The sequence below is a fragment of the Tachypleus tridentatus genome, unplaced genomic scaffold (assembly GCF_004210375.1).
Source record: "Tachypleus tridentatus isolate NWPU-2018 unplaced genomic scaffold, ASM421037v1 Hic_cluster_1, whole genome shotgun sequence".
Lineage (NCBI taxonomy): Eukaryota > Metazoa > Arthropoda > Merostomata > Xiphosura > Limulidae > Tachypleus > Tachypleus tridentatus.
In genome coordinates, this window is record NW_027467777.1 from 34,275,372 (window position 1) to 34,298,483 (window position 23,112).

At 31.8% G+C, this 23,112-nt stretch overlaps 1 protein-coding gene across 1 annotated transcript; it reads left to right on the forward strand.

The window, feature by feature from the left end:
• The first annotated feature begins 249 nt into the window (after positions 1–249).
• LOC143241822 (uncharacterized) lies at positions 250–20,897 on the forward strand. Its single transcript, XM_076485092.1, has 9 exons — positions 250–487; positions 6,145–6,198; positions 9,487–9,612; positions 10,014–10,103; positions 11,029–11,130; positions 14,847–14,975; positions 15,343–15,453; positions 16,835–16,977; positions 19,261–20,897. Exons 1-9 carry the CDS (start codon positions 277–279, stop codon positions 19,417–19,419), a joined length of 1,125 nt encoding a protein of 374 aa, XP_076341207.1. The 5' UTR covers positions 250–276; the 3' UTR covers positions 19,420–20,897.
• The last annotated feature ends 2,215 nt before the right edge of the window (positions 20,898–23,112 follow it).

A 23,112-nucleotide genomic window follows, 5' to 3' on the forward strand; every position in this document is an offset into this window, starting at 1 on the left:
ATATCTAGACTAACATATCAAGTGTCCAAACTCCAGCTGAAGTTATGTTATATATCTAGACTAACATATCAAGTGTCGAAACATCACCTGAAGTTGTTGTGTTATATATTTAGACTAACATATCAAGTGTCCAAACTGCAGCTGAAGTTATGTTATATATCTAGACTAAGATATCCAAAGTTCTCAATAAGACATTTCAGTCCAACATAAATTTTTTGTCACGGATATCGTATCTTACAGGTGGTCCACAAAGCTTTAGAGATCACTGTGTGGGATATGAGTCCATCTGGGAAGAAAATCTTTAATGGAGAAACTAGAATTAGTCTGAGACAAACAGACTTGAGGGATTCGCCTGTGTGGTACGTCCTGAATTATCACCAGGTGACGAGTCATCGTCGCCGTAAAACACGTGATGTACCTGAGCATTACCAGGCCCAGAGAAAACAGTCAAGAAAACATAAGACTTCCACTTCGCATTCCTTCGATGGTAAGGTGATCGAACCTCGTTTTCTCTGTTATTTATACTTACAAGAGCATAGGTATTAATATTTGATTGAACACTTGTAGATACTGTACATAGGTGAATAAAAGCATCAGTGACGTATTAAAGACAAATACTAATAAACATTGTACACACATAACCACTATTTGAGCCCAAACTGTGTATTTTTGCATTACTAACTCTAATAGTACTTATCGCAAAAAATTAGGTGGATAAGATAATGGACGTTCTGTGAGCTGAACACTGGGATATACAGATAATAATATGTTACTTTGTCAGTACAGAACAATTGGACATAAATATATTAATATATAAGGGACCGTGTTTGTACTCGACGCTGGAATATATAGATAATGATATCTGATGGACGTTATTTATACAGAACACAGGGATATAAAAATAATAAAATATAAGGGACGTTATTTATACGGAACACAGTGATATAAAAAAACATAAAATATAAGGGACGTTATTTATACGGAACACAGGGACATAAAAAACATAAAATATAAGGGACGTTATTTATACGGAACACAGGGATATAAAAATAATAAAATATAAGGATGTTGTTTGTACGGAACTCTGAAAAATAAATGTAATATGTAAGATACCTTATTTTTACTTAATTTTTGGATATAAAGATAATAATATATAAGAGACATTGTTTCTTCTGGATTCTGGGATCTAATGATATTAGTATATAAGACACTCAACACTGGGATATAAACACAATAACATATAAGATATGTTTTTTCTACTTAACTCTAGGATATAAAAATAATAATATATAAGAGACGTTCTTTGTACTGAATACTGATATATGAAAATAATAATATATAAGAGATGTTATTTGTACTGAATACTGGCATATAGAGAAAATAATACATAAGGAACCTTGTTTGTATTTAACTCTGGGTTATAAATATTATAATATGTAACGGATGTTCTTTTTACTGAATACTGGGATATGAATACAATAATATCTCAGGGACGGATGTTGTTTCAAATTACCACTGAGATAAAAAATAATATTTAGGAGACGATCTTGTATTTTACTTGCGATCTAAACATAATAAATTATAAGATATTTTGTTTCAACTGAATACTGGTATATAAACATAATAATATATAACGAACGTTGTTTGTACTGAAAACTGTGATATAAACATAATAATATATAACGAACGTTGTTTGTACTGAAAACTGTGATATAAAGATAATAATATATAACGAACGTTGTTTGTACTGAAAACTGTGATATAAAGATAATAATATATAACGAACGTTGTTTGTACTGAAAACTGTGATATAAAGATAATAAAGTATAACGAACGTTGTTTGTACTGAAAACTGTGATATAAACATAATAATATATAACGAACGTTGTTTGTACTGAATACTGGTATATAAACATAATAATATATAACGAACGTTGTTTGTACTGAATACTGGTATATAAACATAATAATATATAACGAACGTTGTTTGTACTGAATACTGGTATATAAACATAATAATATATAACGAACGTTGTTTGTACTGAAAACTGTGATATAAAGATAATAATATATAACGAACGTTGTTTGTACTGAAAACTGTGATATAAACATAATAATATATAACGAACGTTGTTTGTACTGAATACTGGTATATAAACATAATAATATATAACGAACGTTGTTTGCACTGAAAACTGTGATATAAAGATAATAATATATAACGAACGTTGTTTGTACTGAAAACTGTGATATAAAGATAATAATATATAACGAACGTTGTATGTACTGAAAACTGGTATATAAACATAATAATATATAACGAACGTTGTTTGTACTGAATACTGGTATATAAACATAATAATATATAACGAACGTTGTTTGTACTGAATACTGGTATATAAACATAATAATATATAACGAACGTTGTTTGTACTGAAAACTGTGATATAAAGATAATAATATATAACGAACGTTGTTTGTACTGAAAACTGGTATATAAAGATAATAATATGTAACGAACGTTGTTTGTACTGAATACTGGTATATAAACATAATAATATATAACGAACGTTGTTTGTACTGAAAACTGTGATATAAAGATAATAATATATAACGAACGTTGTTTGTACTGAATACTGGTATATAAACATAATAATATATAACGAACGTTGTTTGTACTGAAAACTGTGATATAAAGATAATAATATATAACGAACGTTGTTTGTACTGAAAACTGTGATATAAAGATAATAATATATAACGAACGTTGTTTGTACTGAATACTGGTATATAAACATAATAATATATAACGAACGTTGTTTGTACTGAATACTGGTATATAAACATAATAATATATAACGAACGTTGTTTGTACTGAATACTGGTATATAAACATAATAATATATAACGAACGTTGTTTGTACTGAAAACTGTGATATAAAGATAATAATATATAACGAACGTTGTTTGTACTGAAAACTGTGATATAAAGATAATAATATATAACGAACGTTGTTTGTACTGAAAACTGTGATATAAAGATAATAATATATAACGAACGTTGTTTGTACTGAATACTGTGATATAAAGATAATAATATGGAACGAACGTTGTTTGTACTGAAAACTGTGATATAAAGATAATAAAGTATAACGAACGTTGTTTGTACTGAAAACTGTGATATAAATATAATAATATATAACGAACGTTGTTTGTACTGAAAACTGTGATACAAATATAATAATATATAACGAACGTTGTTTGTACTGAAAACTGTGATATAAACATAATAATATATAACGAACGTTGTTTGTACTGAAAACTGTGATATAAACATAATAATATATAACGAACGTTGTTTGTACTGAAAACTGTGATATAAACATAATAATATATAACGAACGTTGTTTGTACTGAATACTGTGATATAAACATAATAATATATAACGAACGTTGTTTGTACTGAAAACTGTGATATAAAGAAAATAATATATAACGAACGTTGTTTGTACTGAAAACTGTGATATAAAAATAATAATATATAACGAACGTTGTTTGTACTGAATACTGTGATATAAAGATAATAATATATAACGAACGTTGTTTGTACTGAAAACTGTGATATAAAGAAAATAATATATAACGAACGTTGTTTGTACTGAATACTGGTATATAAACATAATAATATATAACGAACGTTGTTTGTACTGAAAACTCTGATATAAAGATAATAAAGTATAACGAACGTTGTTTGTATTGAAAACTGTGATATAAAGATAATAATATATAACGAACGTTGTTTGTACTGAAAACTGTGATATAAACATAATAATATATAACGAACGTTGTTTGTACTGAAAACTGTGATATAAACATAATAATATATAACGAACGTTGTTTGTACTGAAAACTGTGATATAAACATAATAATATATAACGAACGTTGTTTGTACTGAAAACTGTGATATAAACATAATAAAATATAACGAACGTTGTTTGTACTGAAAACTGTGATATAAAGATAATAATATATAACGAACGTTGTTTGTACTGAAAACTGTGATATAAAGAAAATAATATATAACGAACGTTGTTTGTACTGAAAACTGTGATATAAAGATAATAAAGTATAACGAACGTTGTTTGTACTGAAAACTGTGATATAAAGATAATAAAGTATAACGAACGTTGTTTGTACTGAAAACTGTGATATAAATATAATAATATATAACGAACGTTGTTTGTACTGAAAACTGTGATACAAACATAATAATATATAACGAACGTTGTTTGTACTGAAAACTGTGATATAAACATAATAATATATAACGAACGTTGTTTGTACTGAAAACTGTGATATAAACATAATAATATATAACGAACGTTGTTTGTACTGAAAACTGTGATACAAACATAATAATATATAACGAACGTTGTTTGTACTGAAAACTGTGATATAAACATAATAATATATAACGAACGTTGTTTGTACTAAATCTGTGATATAAAGATAATAATATATAACGAACGTTGTTTGTACTGAAAACTGTGATATAAAGATAATAATATATAACGAACGTTGTTTGTACTGAAAACTGTGATATAAAGATAATAATATATAACGAACGTTGTTTGTACTGAAAACTGTGATATAAAGATAATAATATATAACGAACGTTGTTTGTACTGAATACTGTGATATAAAGATAATAATATGGAACGAACGTTGTTTGTACTGAAAACTGTGATATAAAGATAATAAAGTATAACGAACGTTGTTTGTACTGAAAACTGTGATATAAACATAATAATATATAACGAACGTTGTTTGTACTGAAAACTGTGATATAAACATAATAATATATAACGAACGTTGTTTGTACTGAAAACTGTGATATAAAGATAATAAAGTATAACGAACGTTGTTTGTACTGAAAACTGTGATATAAACATAATAAAATATAACGAACGTTGTTTGTACTGAAAACTGTGATATAAATATAATAATATATAACGAACGTTGTTTGTACTGAAAACTGTGATACAAACATAATAATATATAACGAACGTTGTTTGTACTGAAAACTGTGATATAAACATAATAATATATAACGAACGTTGTTTGTACTGAAAACTGTGATATAAACATAATAATATATAACGAACGTTGTTTGTACTGAAAACTGTGATACAAACATAATAATATATAACGAACGTTGTTTGTACTGAAAACTGTGATATAAACATAATAATATATAACGAACGTTGTTTGTACTAAATCTGTGATATAAAGATAATAATATATAACGAACGTTTTTTGTACTGAAAACTGTGATATAAAGAAAATAATATATAACGAACGTTGTTTGTACTGAAAACTGTGATATAAAGATAATAAAGTATAACGAACGTTGTTTGTACTGAAAATTGTGATATAAAGATAATAAAGTATAACGAACGTTGTTTGTACTGAAAACTGTGATATAAATATAATAATATATAACGAACGTTGTTTGTACTGAAAACTGTGATATAAAGAAAATAATATATAACGAACGTTGTTTGTACTGAAAACTGTGATATAAAGATAATAATATATAACGAACGTTGTTTGTACTGAAAACTGTGATATAAACATAATAATATATAACGAACGTTGTTTGTACTGAAAACTGTGATATAAAGAAAATAATATATAACGAACGTTGTTTGTACTGAAAACTGTGATATAAAGAAAATAATATATAACGAACGTTGTTTGTACTGAAAACTGTGATATAAAGATAATAATATATAACGAACGTTGTTTGTACTGAAAACTGTGATATAAAGATAATAAAGTATAAGGTACCTTGTTTGTATTGAATAATGGGATACACATGTAGTAATATATAAGGTACCTCGGTGTACTGAATACTGGGATATAAATGTAGTAATGTATAAGAACAAATAAGTAAAGTATTGAATATAAATTGAGTTATTGTTTCTGTTGTGAACACTTTAATGTTATCTGTGAAACACTTTAAATAAATGTTATATAGAACTTCCTAAATACTCTTGGGATAGAGTGAAAAATCTAATATATATTGTTTTCTTTATACTAAAGACACTCAGTTAACTCTGTGATCTCTTTATCGGTTCTAGGTTGTCTTAACGGAACCGAGAGCTTGTTAAAAAGTTCATCCATGGACTGTTCTTGTGAGTTCTATTCATTATTAAGTGTTACTTGCAAAGTCTTTCAAATGTATCCAACTTATTGAGGAGCTCAGTTAGTCAGTGTATAAATTATTGAAAGTAAATTTGACTTAATTTGGAAACAAGTTAATTGATTTATCAATAAAATTTGATTTTAATTCAAAGTTCTGTCGGATTACAAATACACCAATTTCAAGTCTCCGGATTTAATACAATAAAGAAAAGATTAGAGTTGAATTAATGACATGAATTATTTAGTATATTATTCGTGAGAACCCATAGTTTTCTTTATATTATAATGTTGACTAATTAATCCGTTTAATTTACTGGCTACAACATTTTGTTTGATCTTTCTTGATAAAATAGGATATGAAATTTTGACAGTTTTCATCACGTGAATAAAGACGACCATCTCAACCTATCTTCAAAACTTTAACATTGAGCATTTTGCCTACCAGAGGGCAGCAAGTGCGTTGAAAACTTGGATATAATCTTTTTTCATGTAACATTTCGAAATGTTCTTACATTTTCTCGTTGCAGTACTCAATTTAAGATTTTTGTTTCGTCAACAAAAATTTTCGAAACCTCCGTCTTGGGTCTCGTTTGTTTTGATACAATTATCGTTCGCGTTCCATTGAATTGCAGACACAGTTTAGAATATTTCCCGCGGCACAAAGTATATAGTTCAACGAGGCTTCACCCTAAAACAGATACATATAAGCAAACGAAATGAAAATACCAATATTTTGGTATTACTCTAAATAAAATAATTTTGATGTTCATGTATTTAATCTAAAAACTTAAAATAATCTGGAATGATTCTTCTTCATTTAAGTAACACAATCGTTTTGTTTTTTGTCCAACTCTATCTAATCCTTACCGTTTTTGTGTCAGTCAATATGCGGATTGTAGGGTTCGAATCCCCGTCACCTAGCGTGCTCACTCTATCAGCAATGGCAGCATTAATGTGTCACAGTCAATCCCACTTTTCATTTGTAAACGAGTAGCCCAAGAGTTGGCGGTGAGGGGTGTTGACTATCTACCTTCTCTTTGGTCTATCACTGTTATATTACGGAGGGGTAGTTAAGATGGCTCTTTACTAGCTGTTTGCGGAATTTCTAACGGATCTGACCAAACCATTTTTTTGAACAATTTCCATCAGAAAACTTACATATTATTAATTTAAATAGGCTTAGCAACGAACCTCAACAGATGTTTATTCATCTCCATTGGAGAAAACAACATTATTTCTACGGTATTGCTTGTTTATGACTACGAAACAACACGGAGACATGTTTGTTCTGTTCCTGTCGAGGGATACGAAACCCAAAGTTTATTGTTATAAGCCCTCGGACTTACCACCGAAAGGCTCAGCCATTGACCGTATTTTGTGAAGCTGTTCATAATAGTTTTTGTTATGGTAAAATAAGTTTCGAATTGTTGAACTTTGCTCTTTTCCTAAATATTCTCAATTCAGCCTACGTTGTCTTTATTTTCTATGGAAGGAAAACGTTAGGTCCCTTGCTGCATGCGACACGTTTATGTGAAACTTAAACAAACACGACTGTCTTTACGCTCTACTAAGGAACGAGCCAATAAAAGACAAAAAATGTTTTTCTTCCCGCCAGTTTGTGTGTGGGCGAAGATGTAAAAAAAAAAACTTACGATCGTTCTAAACAGAGAGTGCAATCTAAACTTGGCAATACTGTTGCAGCATTGCGAAAACTAGGAGGTACAAATCATAAAGAAAAAATATTTTTAACGAAATACACTTGTTGACGCACAGTTTGACCACCAGAGGGTTGTTCAGTAAGGTTAACCTTGTTTCTGTAGCTCTTGTAACACTGTTATGTCTATTTTCTCACACAGAAAAACTAGCTCCTAGCACTCTACAAGTCTACACGTAACCTGTTGCTGTGGCAACTGAAGAACAGGGGACTTAAACTAAACTTATATCAATTCTGCACTGTTAGTACGTTGTTCAGATACGGTTAGAGTGTGTCAGGAGGAACCACATATTTACAAAATAAATCTAACACACACACACACAAAGTACTATTTCTAATAGGAAAATTTGGTGTCGAAAACTACATCTTTTAGTCAAACTAAAACTACATCTTCAAGTGAATATAAAACTACATTATTTAGTCAAACTAAAAAAAATAATTGTACGGACAGAAACATTGATATATACCTTGCTACAGGATCACACTGTATATAGATGGATACATATACATAGATAGATACATACATATACATAGATAGATACATATACATAGATAGATACATACATATACATAGATAGATACATATATACATAGATAGATACATATATATAGATAGATACATATATACATATACATAGATAGATACATATATACATATACATACATATACATAGATAGATACATACATACATATACATAGATAGATAGATATACATAGATAGATACATACATACATATACATAGATAGATACATACATACATATACATAGATAGATACATACATACATATACATAGATAGATACATATACATTGATAGATACATACATATACATAGATAGATACATATATACATATACACAGATAGATACATATACATAGATAGATAGATACATATATACATATACATAGATAGATACATATATATAGATAGATACATATACATAGATAGATACATATACATAGATAGATACATATACATAGATAGATACATATATACATATACATGGATAGATACATATATACATATACATGGATAGATACATATATATACATAGATACATACATATACATAGATAGATACATACATATACATAGATAGATACATATATACATATACATAGATAGATACATATATACATATACATAGATAGATACATATACATAGATAGATACATACATATACATAGATAGACACATACATACATATACATAGATACATATATACATATACATAGATAGATACATACATACATATACATAGATAGATACATACATACATATACATAGATAGATACATACATACATATACATAGATAGATAGATACATACATATACATAGATAGATAGATACATATACATAGATAGATATATACATATACATAGATAGATACATATATACATATACATAGATAGATACATACATACATATACATAGATACATACATACATATACATAGATAGATACATACATATACATAGATAGATACATATACATATACATAGATAGATACATTTGTTAAGAAATGTTTCGAAGACAAAAAGTTTTTATTCTTCTTGTTGTAGTTCTTCATCCAAGCAGTGCAAGTTACCAAACACAACTGCCAGATGACAATAGAAACATGAGATCACCATATGACGATTCTAAGCAGAACTACAGCACAAGGAAATCTTCTGGTCTTCATGCACAAGGTAAGTCACTTCCGTCAAGCAGGTAACTTACACATGATGTGGTTAAATAAATACACTGTCTACTACACTGCTTCGGCCACTATCATATATGGCTGATTACCAGAATCGCGAATATCAACCGAAATAATTATTAAGTTTGAACCAACTTCGTGAATCTGGTTATTCCTAGTCCAGTTAAGTCATTTTTTCCATCTGAAGTTTTCTGTTCTCTATAGGCATGACTTAAAGAGAACGTGCACAATCGTGGTAAAAGGAGTGGGATTAATGCAAGTATCTTATTTAAAAGTAACGTACGTGACTAACGTTAAAGTATGCTGTCATAATTAAAGTTGAACTATATTAACATGATTACGTTAATTTATTGTCATTGTTCTATTAAATATGCTTTTATTCTTTTATAGATGACACTTCAAACGCTCCCAAGAGGAGTCCTAGAGTAAAGAGTGCCAGTTTCAGGATTCATCGATCCTCTGATACAGACGGTGAACGAGGTAATTAAGTTTATAATGTTGATTTTACTTATCAGTACAGAGGTGCCCTCTCTCATAGTTATATAGGCATGTTAAAAACAGCATTAATTATGACATATCTAATGTCTTTCAATATTTGTTTGTTTCTTATTAAACACAAAACTACACAATTGGCTATGTGTGTTCAGCACAGATATCGAACACCGGATTTTAGCATTATAAACGCACTTGTTTGCTATGGATCCACTATGGGGTATGCATACTGTAAGGTAAAAATCACATTTAGCTGTCTGTGTTTTGTCGCGGGGAATCCAGTCCCGTACTTTTGCGTTGTAAACGTACCAGTGGGGTCGTTGAGAAATTTCTGGATTCATCAATGTGTTTAGCCTTCTAGCGTCGTGTATTAACAGGAGGAAATAAAACTTAAATGGAGATGGTGGAATGAGGTACCTAAGGGAGAAGGTCTCACACATAGCTAGGGATGCATCAGCTATCAGATACCTAAAGGAGATGGCCCCACACAGAGATATGGGTACATCAGCTATCAGGTACCGAAAGGAGAGGGTCCCACATAGAGATATGGTACAGCAGCTATCAGGTACCTAAAGGAGAGGGTCCCACATAGAGATAGGGTACAGCAGCTATCAGGTACCTAAAGGGGAGGGTCCTACATAGAGATAGGGTACAGCAGCTATCAGGTATTTAAAGGAGAGGGTCCTACATATTTAGATAGGAGCGAGAGGAGGCTCAGCCTCAGGGCCCATTGTTTTAAGGGGCGGCCACATGGGATGTAGGAATATTAACCCTTCACACCACACAACCTTAAAACCACCACTGATGGCAGTAAGATCATTTTTATTGTTGAAATATAATATTAATTACGTGATTGGTTGTTTATCTGTGTATCGGTTAATGTGATTGGTTGTTTTACTACCAATATTTGTAGAAGAGTCTGCAGAACCTGGAATTATAGATAAAACAACAAAGAAAAATCTGACTCGAACACTAAGCCTGAAAACAAATAGGACCAAGAAACTCGTGGGCCTAGGTAGGAAAAACAAAGTAGTTTACTGTCATTATACCTTACGTATTATTATTTACAAGTAGAACATAATTCTACAGTCATGATACCTTAACCAATAACAATGTTTTACAGTCATGGTACCTTGACTGATAACAATGGTTTACAGTCATGGTACCTGAACTAAAAACAATGGTTTACAGTCATGGTACCTTAACTGATAACAATGGTTTACAGTCATGGTACCTGAACTAAAAACAATGGTGTACAGTCATGGTACCTTAACTGACAACAATGGTTTACAGTCATGGTACCTTAACTTATAACAATAGTTTACAGTCATGGTTCCTTAACTGATAACAATGGTTTACAGTCATGGTACCTTAACTGATAACTATGGTTTACAGTCATGGTACCTTAACTGATAACAATGGTTTACAGTCATGGTACCTTAATTGATAACAATTGTTTACAGTCATGGTACTTTAACTGATAACAATGTTTTTCAGTCATGGTACCTTAACTGATAACAATGGTTTACAGTCATGGTACCTTAACTGATAACAATGGTTTACAGTCATGGTACCTTAACTGATAACAATGTTTTCAGTCATGGTACCTTAACTGATAACAATGGTTTACAGTCATGGTACCTTAACTGATAACAATGGTTTACAGTCATGGTACCTTAACTGATAACAATGTTTTTCAGTCATGGTACCTTAACTGATAACAATGGTTTACAGTCATGGTACCTTAACTAATAACAATGTTTTACAGTCATGGTACCTTAATTGATAACAATTGTTTACAGTCATGGTACCTTAACTGATAACAATGGTTTACAGTCATGGTACCTTAACTAATAACAATGTTTTACAGTCATGGTACCTTAATTGATAACAATTGTTTACAGTCATGGTACTTTAACTGATAACAATGTTTTGCAGTCATGGTACCTTAACTAATAACAATGTTTTACAGTCATGGTACCTTAACTGATTACAGTGTTTTACAGTCATGGTACCTTAACTAATAACAATGGTTTACAGTCATGGTACCTTAACTAATAACAATGTTTTACAGTCATGGTACCTTAACTGATAACAATGGTTTACAGTCATGGTACCTTAACTAATATCCATGTTTTACAGTCATGGTACCTTAATTGATAACAATTGTTTACAGTCATGGTACTTTAACTGATAACAATGTTTTGCAGTCATGGTACCTTAACTGATAACAATGGTTTACAGTCATGGTACCTTAATTGATAACAATTGTTTACAGTCATGGTACTTTAACTGATAACAATGTTTTTCAGTCATGGTACCTTAACTGATAACAATGGTTTACAGTCATGGTACCTTAACTGATAACAATGGTTTACAGTCATGGTACCTTAACTGATAACAATGGTTTACAGTCATGGTACCTTAACTGATAACAATGTTTTTCAGTCATGGTACCTTAACTGAAAACAATGGTTTACAGTCATGGTACCTTAACCAATAACAATGGTTTACAGTCATGGTACCTTAACTAATAACAATGTTTTACAGTCATGGTACCTTAACTGATAACAATGGTTTACAGTCATGGTACCTTAACTAATATCCATGTTTTACAGTCATGGTACCTTAATTGATAACAATTGTTTACAGTCATGGTAATTTAACTGATAACAATGTTTTGCAGTCATGGTACCTTAACTTATAACAATGTTTTACAGTCATGGTACCTTAACTAATAACAATGTTTTACAGTCATGGTACCTTAACTAATAACAATGTTTTACAGTCATGGTACATTAACTGATAACAATGGTTTATAGTCATGGTACCTTAACTAATAACAATGTTTTACAGTCATGGTACCTTAACTAATAACAATGGTTTACAGTCATGGTACCTTAACTTATAACAATGTTTTACAGTCATGGTACCTTAACTGACAACAATGGTTTACAGTCATGGTACCTTAACTTATAACAATGTTTTACAGTCATGGTACCTTAACTGATAACAATGGTTTACAGTCATGGTACCTTAACTGATTACAGTGGTTTACAGTCATGGTACCTTAACTGATAACAATGGTTTACAGTCATGGTACCTTAACTAATATCCATGTTTTACAGTCATGGTACCTTAATTGATAACAATTGTTTACAGTCATGGTACTTTAACTGATAACAATGTTTTGCAGTCATGGTACCTTAACTTATAACAATGTTTTACAGTCATGGTACCTTAACTAATAACAATGTTTTACAGTCATGGTACCTTAACTGATAACAATGGTTTACAGTCATGGTACCTTAACTGATAACTATGGTTTACAGTCATGGTACCTTAACTGATAACAATGGTTTACAGTCATGGTACCTTAATTGATAACAATTGTTTACAGTCATGGTACTTTAACTGATAACAATGTTTTTCAGTCATGGTACCTTAACTGATAACAATGGTTTACAGTCATGGTACCTTAACTGATAACAATGGTTTACAGTCATGGTACCTTAACTGATAACAATGGTTTACAGTCATGGTACCTTAACTGATAACAATGGTTTACAGTCATGGTACCTTAACTGATAACAATGTTTTTCAGTCATGGTACCTTAACTGATAACAATGGTTTACAGTCATGGTACCTTAATTAATAACAATGGTTTACAGTCATGGTACCTTAACTAATAACAATGTTTTACAGTCATGGTACCTTAACTGATAACAATGGTTTACAGTCATGGTACCTTAACTAATATCCATGTTTTACAGTCATGGTACCTTAATTGATAACAATTGTTTACAGTCATGGTAATTTAACTGATAACAATGTTTTGCAGTCATGGTACCTTAACTTATAACAATGTTTTACAGTCATGGTACCTTAACTAATAACAATGTTTTACAGTCATGGTACCTTAACTGATAACAATGGTTTATAGTCATGGTACCTTAACTAATAACAATGTTTTACAGTCATGGTACCTTAACTAATAACAATGGTTTACAGTCATGGTACCTTAACTTATAACAATGTTTTACAGTCATGGTACCTTAACTGACAACAATGGTTTACAGTCATGGTACCTTAACTTATAACAATGTTTTACAGTCATGGTACCTTAACTGATAACAATGGTTTACAGTCATGGTACCTTAACTGATAACTATGGTTTACAGTCATGGTACCTTAACTGATAACAATGGTTTACAGTCATGGTACCTTAATTGATAACAATTGTTTACAGTCATGGTACTTTAACTGATAACAATGTTTTTCAGTCATGGTACCTTAACTGATAACAATGGTTTACAGTCATGGTACCTTAACTGATAACAATGGTTTACAGTCATGGTACCTTAACTGATAACAATGTTTTGCAGTCATGGTACCTTAACTAATATCCATGTTTTACAGTCATGGTACCTTAATTGATAACAATTGTTTACAGTCATGGTACTTTAACTGATAACAATGTTTTGCAGTCATGGTACCTTAACTTATAACAATGTTTTACAGTCATGGTACCTTAACTTATAACAATGTTTTACAGTCATGGTACCTTAACTGACAACAATGGTTTACAGTCATGGTACCTTAACTTATAACAATGTTTTACAGTCATGGTACCTTAACTTATAACAATGTTTTACAGTCATGGTACCTTAACTGACAACAATGGTTTACAGTCATGGTATCTTAACTGATTTCGATGTTCTGTTTCACAGCTATGGCGTCCACGATCTCAAAACCGGATGTGACTTCAGAAAACGAGGTGCCGATAATGACGTTTGGACCAAAAGGAATTCGTCGCGGTCCTGGTCAAGTATTCTCTGGACAAATGAAACCCAGTGGAGGTTAAAGTTCGAATTATATATATATTGTCCTTCGTTTGTAACGTATAATCAGAGTAAATAATATTTTTTTATCATGAGAAAGTAAATACATCATTGTTGAAATAGTCACAGATATTATAAATAATTTTATTGTAACTTTTAGTAGAGACATCTAGCTTTTCGAAGCATAAACATTTTATTAAAATTGAGTGAGATTTTGTTTTCTTTATTTTTAATGTTTGTTTGTATACTTTATTGTTTCTACTTTAGTTATGACATTACTATTTTGTTTATTTAATACAAATGTTACAGTTTTTATTCCACCAATTGTCACAAATTAAAAATTGTTTTTTGTTGTGTTTTATTTCTTTTCTTCCATGTCCACTAGCGGAGACTTTGGGAGACATCAAGCTTGGATTTCTGGTAACGAAAGGGCAGCTAGAAGTTCGTGTTATATGTGCCCGTCAGTTAAAGCTGAATGTAGCAGGACAGCCCCCTGGTGAACACTTTTTTTAGTACAAAATATAATTTTTAAGTGCAATTCATTTATTATTTCAGCTACGCCGCAGACTTGTTTATTGGAGTTTCTGTGGTGAGCAAGTGTGGTTAAACTGCCATTACATTAATAACTTGTATTAAATATTATTATGTAATGTACCATACATTAACATTTCCGAGCATTCTTTCGTTCGTGTAAACGTTCCATCATGACATATTTCCATGAATGTCACAAGTAGACAAGTCTTAATTAGTTTGAGTAAGACAACAAAATAAATTATGTATAAAATGTTTTTGGAATTTGTTTTCTGAGAATGAAATTTTGAAAAAAAAAAAAGTTCATAAGGCTTTACTTCACTACCAATAAAAATAAACCTTTCATTAATTAGTTACATAATGACCAATAAAAATAAAGCTTTCATTAATTAGTTATATAATGACCAATAAAAATAAAGCTTTTATTAATTTGTTACCTAATGACCAATAAAAATAAAGCTTTTATTAATTTGTTACCTAATGACTAATAAAAATAAAGCTTTTATTACTTAGTTACACCTCTATTTTTAATTTTGTCAAAGATCCATTTCCTTAAAACGTTAAATTCATGGTTTGTTAGTGGTTTCTTCGACAACTAAAATGACGTGGTTTTGACTCAGTAAATGCCTCTACCGCCCCATTAACACAAATTGAAATCTCGTGAACTCATGTACGTCACGATGTCTATTTAGAATTAGAACTGTCTCTAACCAAGAGATCTTTTGTTATTGCTCCAGGCCCAGGGGCGTAGATCCTGGGGGGATGGAGGGTATACATCCCCTCTTCATTTTAGGTGGGGGTATGGTGCATACAATCATCCCCCCTACAGTTTAGTCTGTTGAATTGTTTTATTGCATCACAGGCCTACAAACTGTGTGTTTGTTCTTGTGATTCTCGTGTTCTTACCAATCGAATTACATAATTAGGCCTAGATGTAGGCTTTTTCAGTAACCGAAATGTACATGTTTAATCTATGCGTGCTTCTAAGCTTTTCGATCTAAGCGATAGTTCGTAAGTATCAGTCAGTATGCCTAAGTATACATCCAAGTATCATGGCAATAAGATTGCTCTGTGATTGCATGTTTACAGCTTTCAGGTTCACATAATCAGAGATTACCAATTTGCAAATTGAACAGTCCACATAAGTGGTTGCAAAAATCATCCCACCCCATCGAGTGTAAAAAATCTACCCCCCCCGGCTCCAGCTACTAGTGAATAGTGGTTTTGTTTTTCTAGACTTAGTTCTGCCAAAATAGGTTTAGTTTAAAGAAAGCAATAATTTTAAAAATCGTGTATTTATAAATTTAAAAAGTGTATTAATTATTACAACAATTCTTTCTATCCAGATACCTATGTAAAGACGTATCTGAAAGAAGGAGAAAGACAAATGCAAAAGAGAAAGACAAGCGTGGTTCGGCACTCTCTGGAGCCACAGTACCGTCAGACACTGAAATATAATGCTTCAAGTATTCAAGGTCGCCATCTGCTGGTATGTAGAATAACAAACTTTAATAATAACAGTATTGAAAGTTGGCCCTTTGTTTTTCAGTTTTATCAGAAAGCAACAGTGCTCTGATAATACACAGTGTGAGATAGACTCAGATGTTTCCAGGTTCGCGTCCATTCACCGTTGATAAAAATCCCTCTCCGCACATTGGGGTCATGGATGCGTTATAAGCGTGGCAGTCAAGTCCCACAATTCGGTACGACAAGAAAAGTTTAAAGAGTCTGCGATAGATTCTTTCTAGTCTATCTGTTAGAAATTAGGGCTGGCTAACCCGAATAGCTAACAGATAAACAAAAAATCAAACATAGCAGATACTACAGTGTTTTCACTTTCGGCAAGCCTGCTTGAAGATTTGTAAGATAAAAAAATTCACACATCTTCTTTACTATAGTTATCTTACTTGTTTAAAGTCACTGCGACACGTCACTCGTCATTCAAAGACTGTTTTATTTTAACAATGAACTCAAAACTAACCTGCAGATGGCGCTAATTGCAGAGTTGTGTTGTTTAATAAGCTGACAACTACCACACGATCGTCTTGCGCTGTGCCCAAGGAAGGGATCTACCTGTGATTTTAAGAGTAACAAGCCCTCAAGTTTACCGCTGAGCCACCAGGGAGCGCGTGTACAGAGAAATATACAGTTTATGTTGAAATGAACTTTATAACACCCCCATGTGGCGCAGCGATACGTCTGCAGACTTACAACGTTAGAATCAGCGTTTCTATACCCGTAGTGGGCAGAGCACAGACAGTCCATTGTGTATAATTGTTCTTAAGTACAAACAAACAAGGTGAACTTTACAAATACGGGGCTCGAGCAAGTTATGTTTAAGTTATTTTGAAGCCTTAACAAGTTGTTACAATCCATGTTGCTGCGTTTGGTCATATTGTATATAACAACCGTATGTGCAGTTAATTTCCATCATTATAGACTCCATAGTAAGGTTGTCATGGTAAAAGCTTATACACTCCTCCCTGATTGGTTTCCATAATGCATTTAGTATACGACTGTTCTCTTGCGCTCATTTCAACAATGTGGTTGCACAGAAATCCAATGTTTATTAGAGCTGCGTCCAGAAAGTTAATATCTTCATTCTCTAAACAGTTTCATAAGTGGTTCTTGAAATCAATTTCTGTAGACGAAAGGATGCCCTTCTTTGTTATGTTGCATCCTGTTACCTAGAGAGACTTGTGTTACTGATGCTTACGTTCATAAATTACAATCTATTACAAGGCACCACACTGTGTTTAACAAGGCTGGGGTACGATTTGTTTCAACTCTCTTTCTATGATTTCCTGGTACCTCAAATTGATCCATATATCTTCGTTTTTCAATGTCATTCAATACAGGAATACCCCGTCTGAAAATTTCTAAATTCCAGTTCTGAACACGTCTTTACAATCTGATTGTATGAATATTTTACGTCGGAAAGATTTGTTACATGTTCTGCCCAAAAGCAATCGATTCTTGGCGGATCCACTATCTTCGAAATGTCAGACAATATCAAAACGTAGTTTCCACTACGACTTTGTATCTGATGTGGTTCTTATGTAATTCGCTGACTCGCATATCCCAAACTGTTTTAAGATGACTTACCCAATCCTCGATGCGTTATTTAGTTTCGTTTGCTAAGGTCATCAAATTTCGCCAATAGATGGCGCAAGAAGTATATAAATAATAATACCAATAATTCTCGCTTGATGCTGATAAACATGTGACACAAGTGATTACAAATCACTTATAGGTCCTCATTTTGTACACAGTATACTAACATTGTTTGACGCGCTTTTGGAAAAGTCCACTGGAAGTGTCATATGAGGTTGTTTGTTTTGGAATTTTGCGCAAAGCTTCACGAGGGCCAACTGCGCTAGCCGTCCCTAATTTAGCAGTGTAAGACCAGAGGGAAGGCAGCTAGTCATCACCACCCACCGCCAACTTTTGGGCTACTCTTTTACCAACAAATAGTGGGATTGACCGTAACATTATAACGGCTGAAAGGGCGAGCATGTTTGTATCTTTTAGACACGTAATGATTATTTCGTTTTCGTCCTAGTTACAAATCCAGAGCAAAATATAATAGAAGTAAAAAAACAACTATTTCCGATTAAATATTTTGTCTCTGATTTACTGTACAATCAATAACTTAGTTAATATAAGACGTGTCGGAAAAAATTTTTATTTATGTTTATATTCAGAAAACTTAACAAAATGAGTTGTTTTGTGACACAAATACGACGTTTTCTATGTTTTAATTTTTGTCTAGGTGATGGTATGGGAACGACAGAAAGGTTTTGAACATAACCAGCCACTAGGGGGAGCTGATATCCAGCTTGATCGGCTGGACTTTTCAAGGTTACTTATCTGCTGGTACCCTATATATCCTGTCTCGCACGTGGACTTGGAATCAAACCAGTCCACCTGATCTTCACGTTAGACAATCTGAGTCAGCTAACGAAACTTCCTGATCATATGTTTATTTTCAGTGTGTGTAATTGTTGTTTAAATGTGATTTAAGTATATTTCATGGTGTCTTAAAATATGAATCTACTTTCCTTAACAGTTAAGGTTATTAGAACCACTAATTTCGTATTCTATGTTTTTGCTTTGTTGTTTTTCTAATTAAAAACCATTTTTAAACAAACTGAAAGTAATATATTCAGCTAACAGTGAGCTATTTATACGAAATAATAAGGTTAAAAGGTATTACTGTAAACAGTTCGAAAATAGAATCTACCAGGGTAATGTTTTAAAGCATCTAGACGCAGGATATTTGAGGTCTTTAAAATATTAGAATCCACAAACAAACAACGTTTCATAATAAAAAAAATACAAATCCTTTTTAAGCCAATCAGCGACTGTTAAAGTAAATCGACCAGGTTGGTAAGTTTTAGTAAAGATATTAATTGTTTGCTATAAACAACGTTTATAGAATTTAATATAATAAACAAATATAAAAGTTCCTTGAATTTCTAACACTTTAATATTTTTGTCGTCTTCTAATTACGTATTACTTTACGAACAAAAGTTCTTCGATTCCTGTTAAATTAGACAACGTTAAGTTCTGGGTTATATAGATGTAATGCTTCGTTCACAGATAATCTGTAAAACAACTCTAGATATAAATATACTGGTATGTAAACTGGGATTACAGATTAGTTACTTTCTTCGCTAATAGGAGAGGTAAATATTGAATACTTTTTTATGTGTGTTTTGGTAAATAACATTCTGGTGATTAATATTTCATTATTTTGTCTGTTCTAAATGATCCACATTTTGAAGACTGGTATTTGTTGGACCGGAAGTGGTTATATTGTAAGTTGTCAGTCGACATGGTGTTTGTTCTAAATCAGATACACCGATCCTTACTTATTTCATGACAAATGAAATAACGCCACCTGTCCTAACGTCCTGAAAACTTAATCGATCTGTCCTCATAGAATATTTTATATAATGATTGTTAGAGGAAGCCACCTGTTTTTCCCCTACACACCTAACGTTGTGTGTTTGTTTTATATTGTTCACGTGCCAAGTGGTTTACATTAAAATCAAATTGTCCGCACTTTTTATAACTTCCAAATATTTTCTCTTGTTCCAACTTTCCTCGGTGGGTCAGTGGAATTTACAAGTTAAAATCCGTGGTTCGATTCCCCTCTGTGGGCAGATAACTTATTGTGTAGCTTTGCGATAAAGCAAATGAATATTCGACATTGTAGTTGTAGAAAACATTTAAATTTAATTATTTTGTCAAATCACATCAACTGAACACATCAACTGAGCTCTATATACGTTCCGGAACGTACGTTAAAGATCTTTATATGCTCGATATTTAAATCTTTTGATGTTTCAGACTATAAATAAAGAAATTAATGTAACTAATTACCTCAGAGATTTAGATTTACAATAGGGACTATTCTAAAGCTTCTTCGTCTGGAATAACTTCACGTTGTTTCGTCGTAGCAAGATAGTGTTGTGACGTCAATATTGATAAAGTGTAAGATAAAACAGTGCCTTATGTTTATTAACGTAAACTGCGTAAAATCTAAACATAATTATTGAAGTAGTTTTGATTCAACTTAAATTTAGTTATAAAGAAATAAAATATTAATCTTGTTCATCAAACTAAAATTGCTCTTCAAATCAATCACTGAACTGTCATTGGCTGTAATAATCTAACTGAACTGTTATTGGCTATAATAATCCAAAACTGAAGTTTTATTGGCTATAATAATCCAAAACTGAACATTTATTGGCTATAATAAACCAATTGGATTATAATTAATTGTAATAATACTATCGGCTATGATAACCTAATTGGACTATGACTGGCTCTAATAATCCATCTGGACTATGATTGGATGTAATGAACCAACCGTAACTAATCTTCTCCACTAACAAACGAATGATTTTAGAGAAAAATGGGACACGATTAAATATAACAAAGACCTTAATGGTTATTTCATAGTTACGATATTAAGTGTATGAATTGTGAAAACATACCATACACATTACTTAATACTGAAGGCTAATTAGTATAAGTAATACACATGTAATTAGTAATAAGTGATAATATTACATATCAAAACTAAATTGTAAAACACTTCTGATTGTGTGGCCATATTGTTTGTTTCATGACAGGCCTTATCCTATTTCTCACCACACCGCGAAAATTTAAGTTTCGATATCCGTGATGAGAAGAAAAATAAGCATAGATAATCTACTGTGTAGTTATGTGCTGAACGATCAAGCTCTACCTTATTACACATAGATAATCTACTGTGTAGTTATGTGCTGAACGATCAAGCTCTACCTTATTACACATAGATAACCTACTGTGTAGTTATGTGCTGAACGATCAAGCTCTACCTTATTACACATAGATAATCTACTGTGTAGTTATGTGCTGAACGATCAAGCTCTACCTTATTACACATAGATAATCTACTGTGTAGTTATGTGCTGAACGATCAAGCTCTACCTTATTACACATAGATAACCTACTGTGTAGTTATGTGCTGAACGATCAAGCTCTACCTTATTACACATAGATAATCTACTGTGTAGTTATGTGCTGAACGATCAAGCTCTACCTTATTACACATAGATAACCTACTGTGTAGTTATGTGCTGAACGATGAAGCTCTACCTTATTACACATAGATAACCTACTGTGTAGTTATGTGCTGAACGATCAAGCTCTACCTTATTACACATAGATAATCTACTGTGTAGTTATGTGCTGAACGATCAAGCTCTACCTTATTACACATAGATAACCTACTGTGTAGTTATGTGCTGAACGATCAAGCTCTACCTTATTACACATAGATAATCTACTGTGTAGTTATGTGCTGAACGATCAAGCTCTACCCTATTACACATAGATAACCTACTGTGTAGTTATGTGCTGAACGATCAAGCTCTACCTTATTACACATAGATAACCTACTGTGTAGTTATGTGCTGAACGATCAAGCTCTACCTTATTACACATAGATAACCTACTGTGTAGTTATGTGCTGAACGATCAAGCTCTACCTTATTACACATGGATAACCTACTGTGTAGTTATGTGCTGAACGATCAAGCTCTACCCTATTACACATAGATAACCTACTGTAGTTATGTGCTGAACGATCAAGCTCTACCTTATTACACATAGATAACCTACTGTGTAGTTATGTGCTGAACGATCAAGCTCTACCTTATTACACATAGATAACCTACTGTGTAGTTATGTGCTGAACGATCAAGCTCTACCTTATTACACATAGATAACCTACTGTGTAGTTATGTGCTGAACGATGAAGCTCTACCTTATTACACATAGATAACCTACTGTGTAGTTATGTGCTGAACGATCAAGCTCTACCCTATTACACATAGATAACCTACTGTGTAGTTATGTGCTGAACGATCAAGCTCTACCCTATTACACATAGATAACCTACTGTGTAGTTATGTGCTGAACGATCAAGCTCTACCCTATTACAAATGTTATTTAATTAAATATTAAGAAATATTCGTCCATCCTTACAGAGAACACAGAAGTACTATACATGTCCGCCAGATGGCAACATTACTGGGTATGCTTCAAACTCATCCGAACAATAAATAA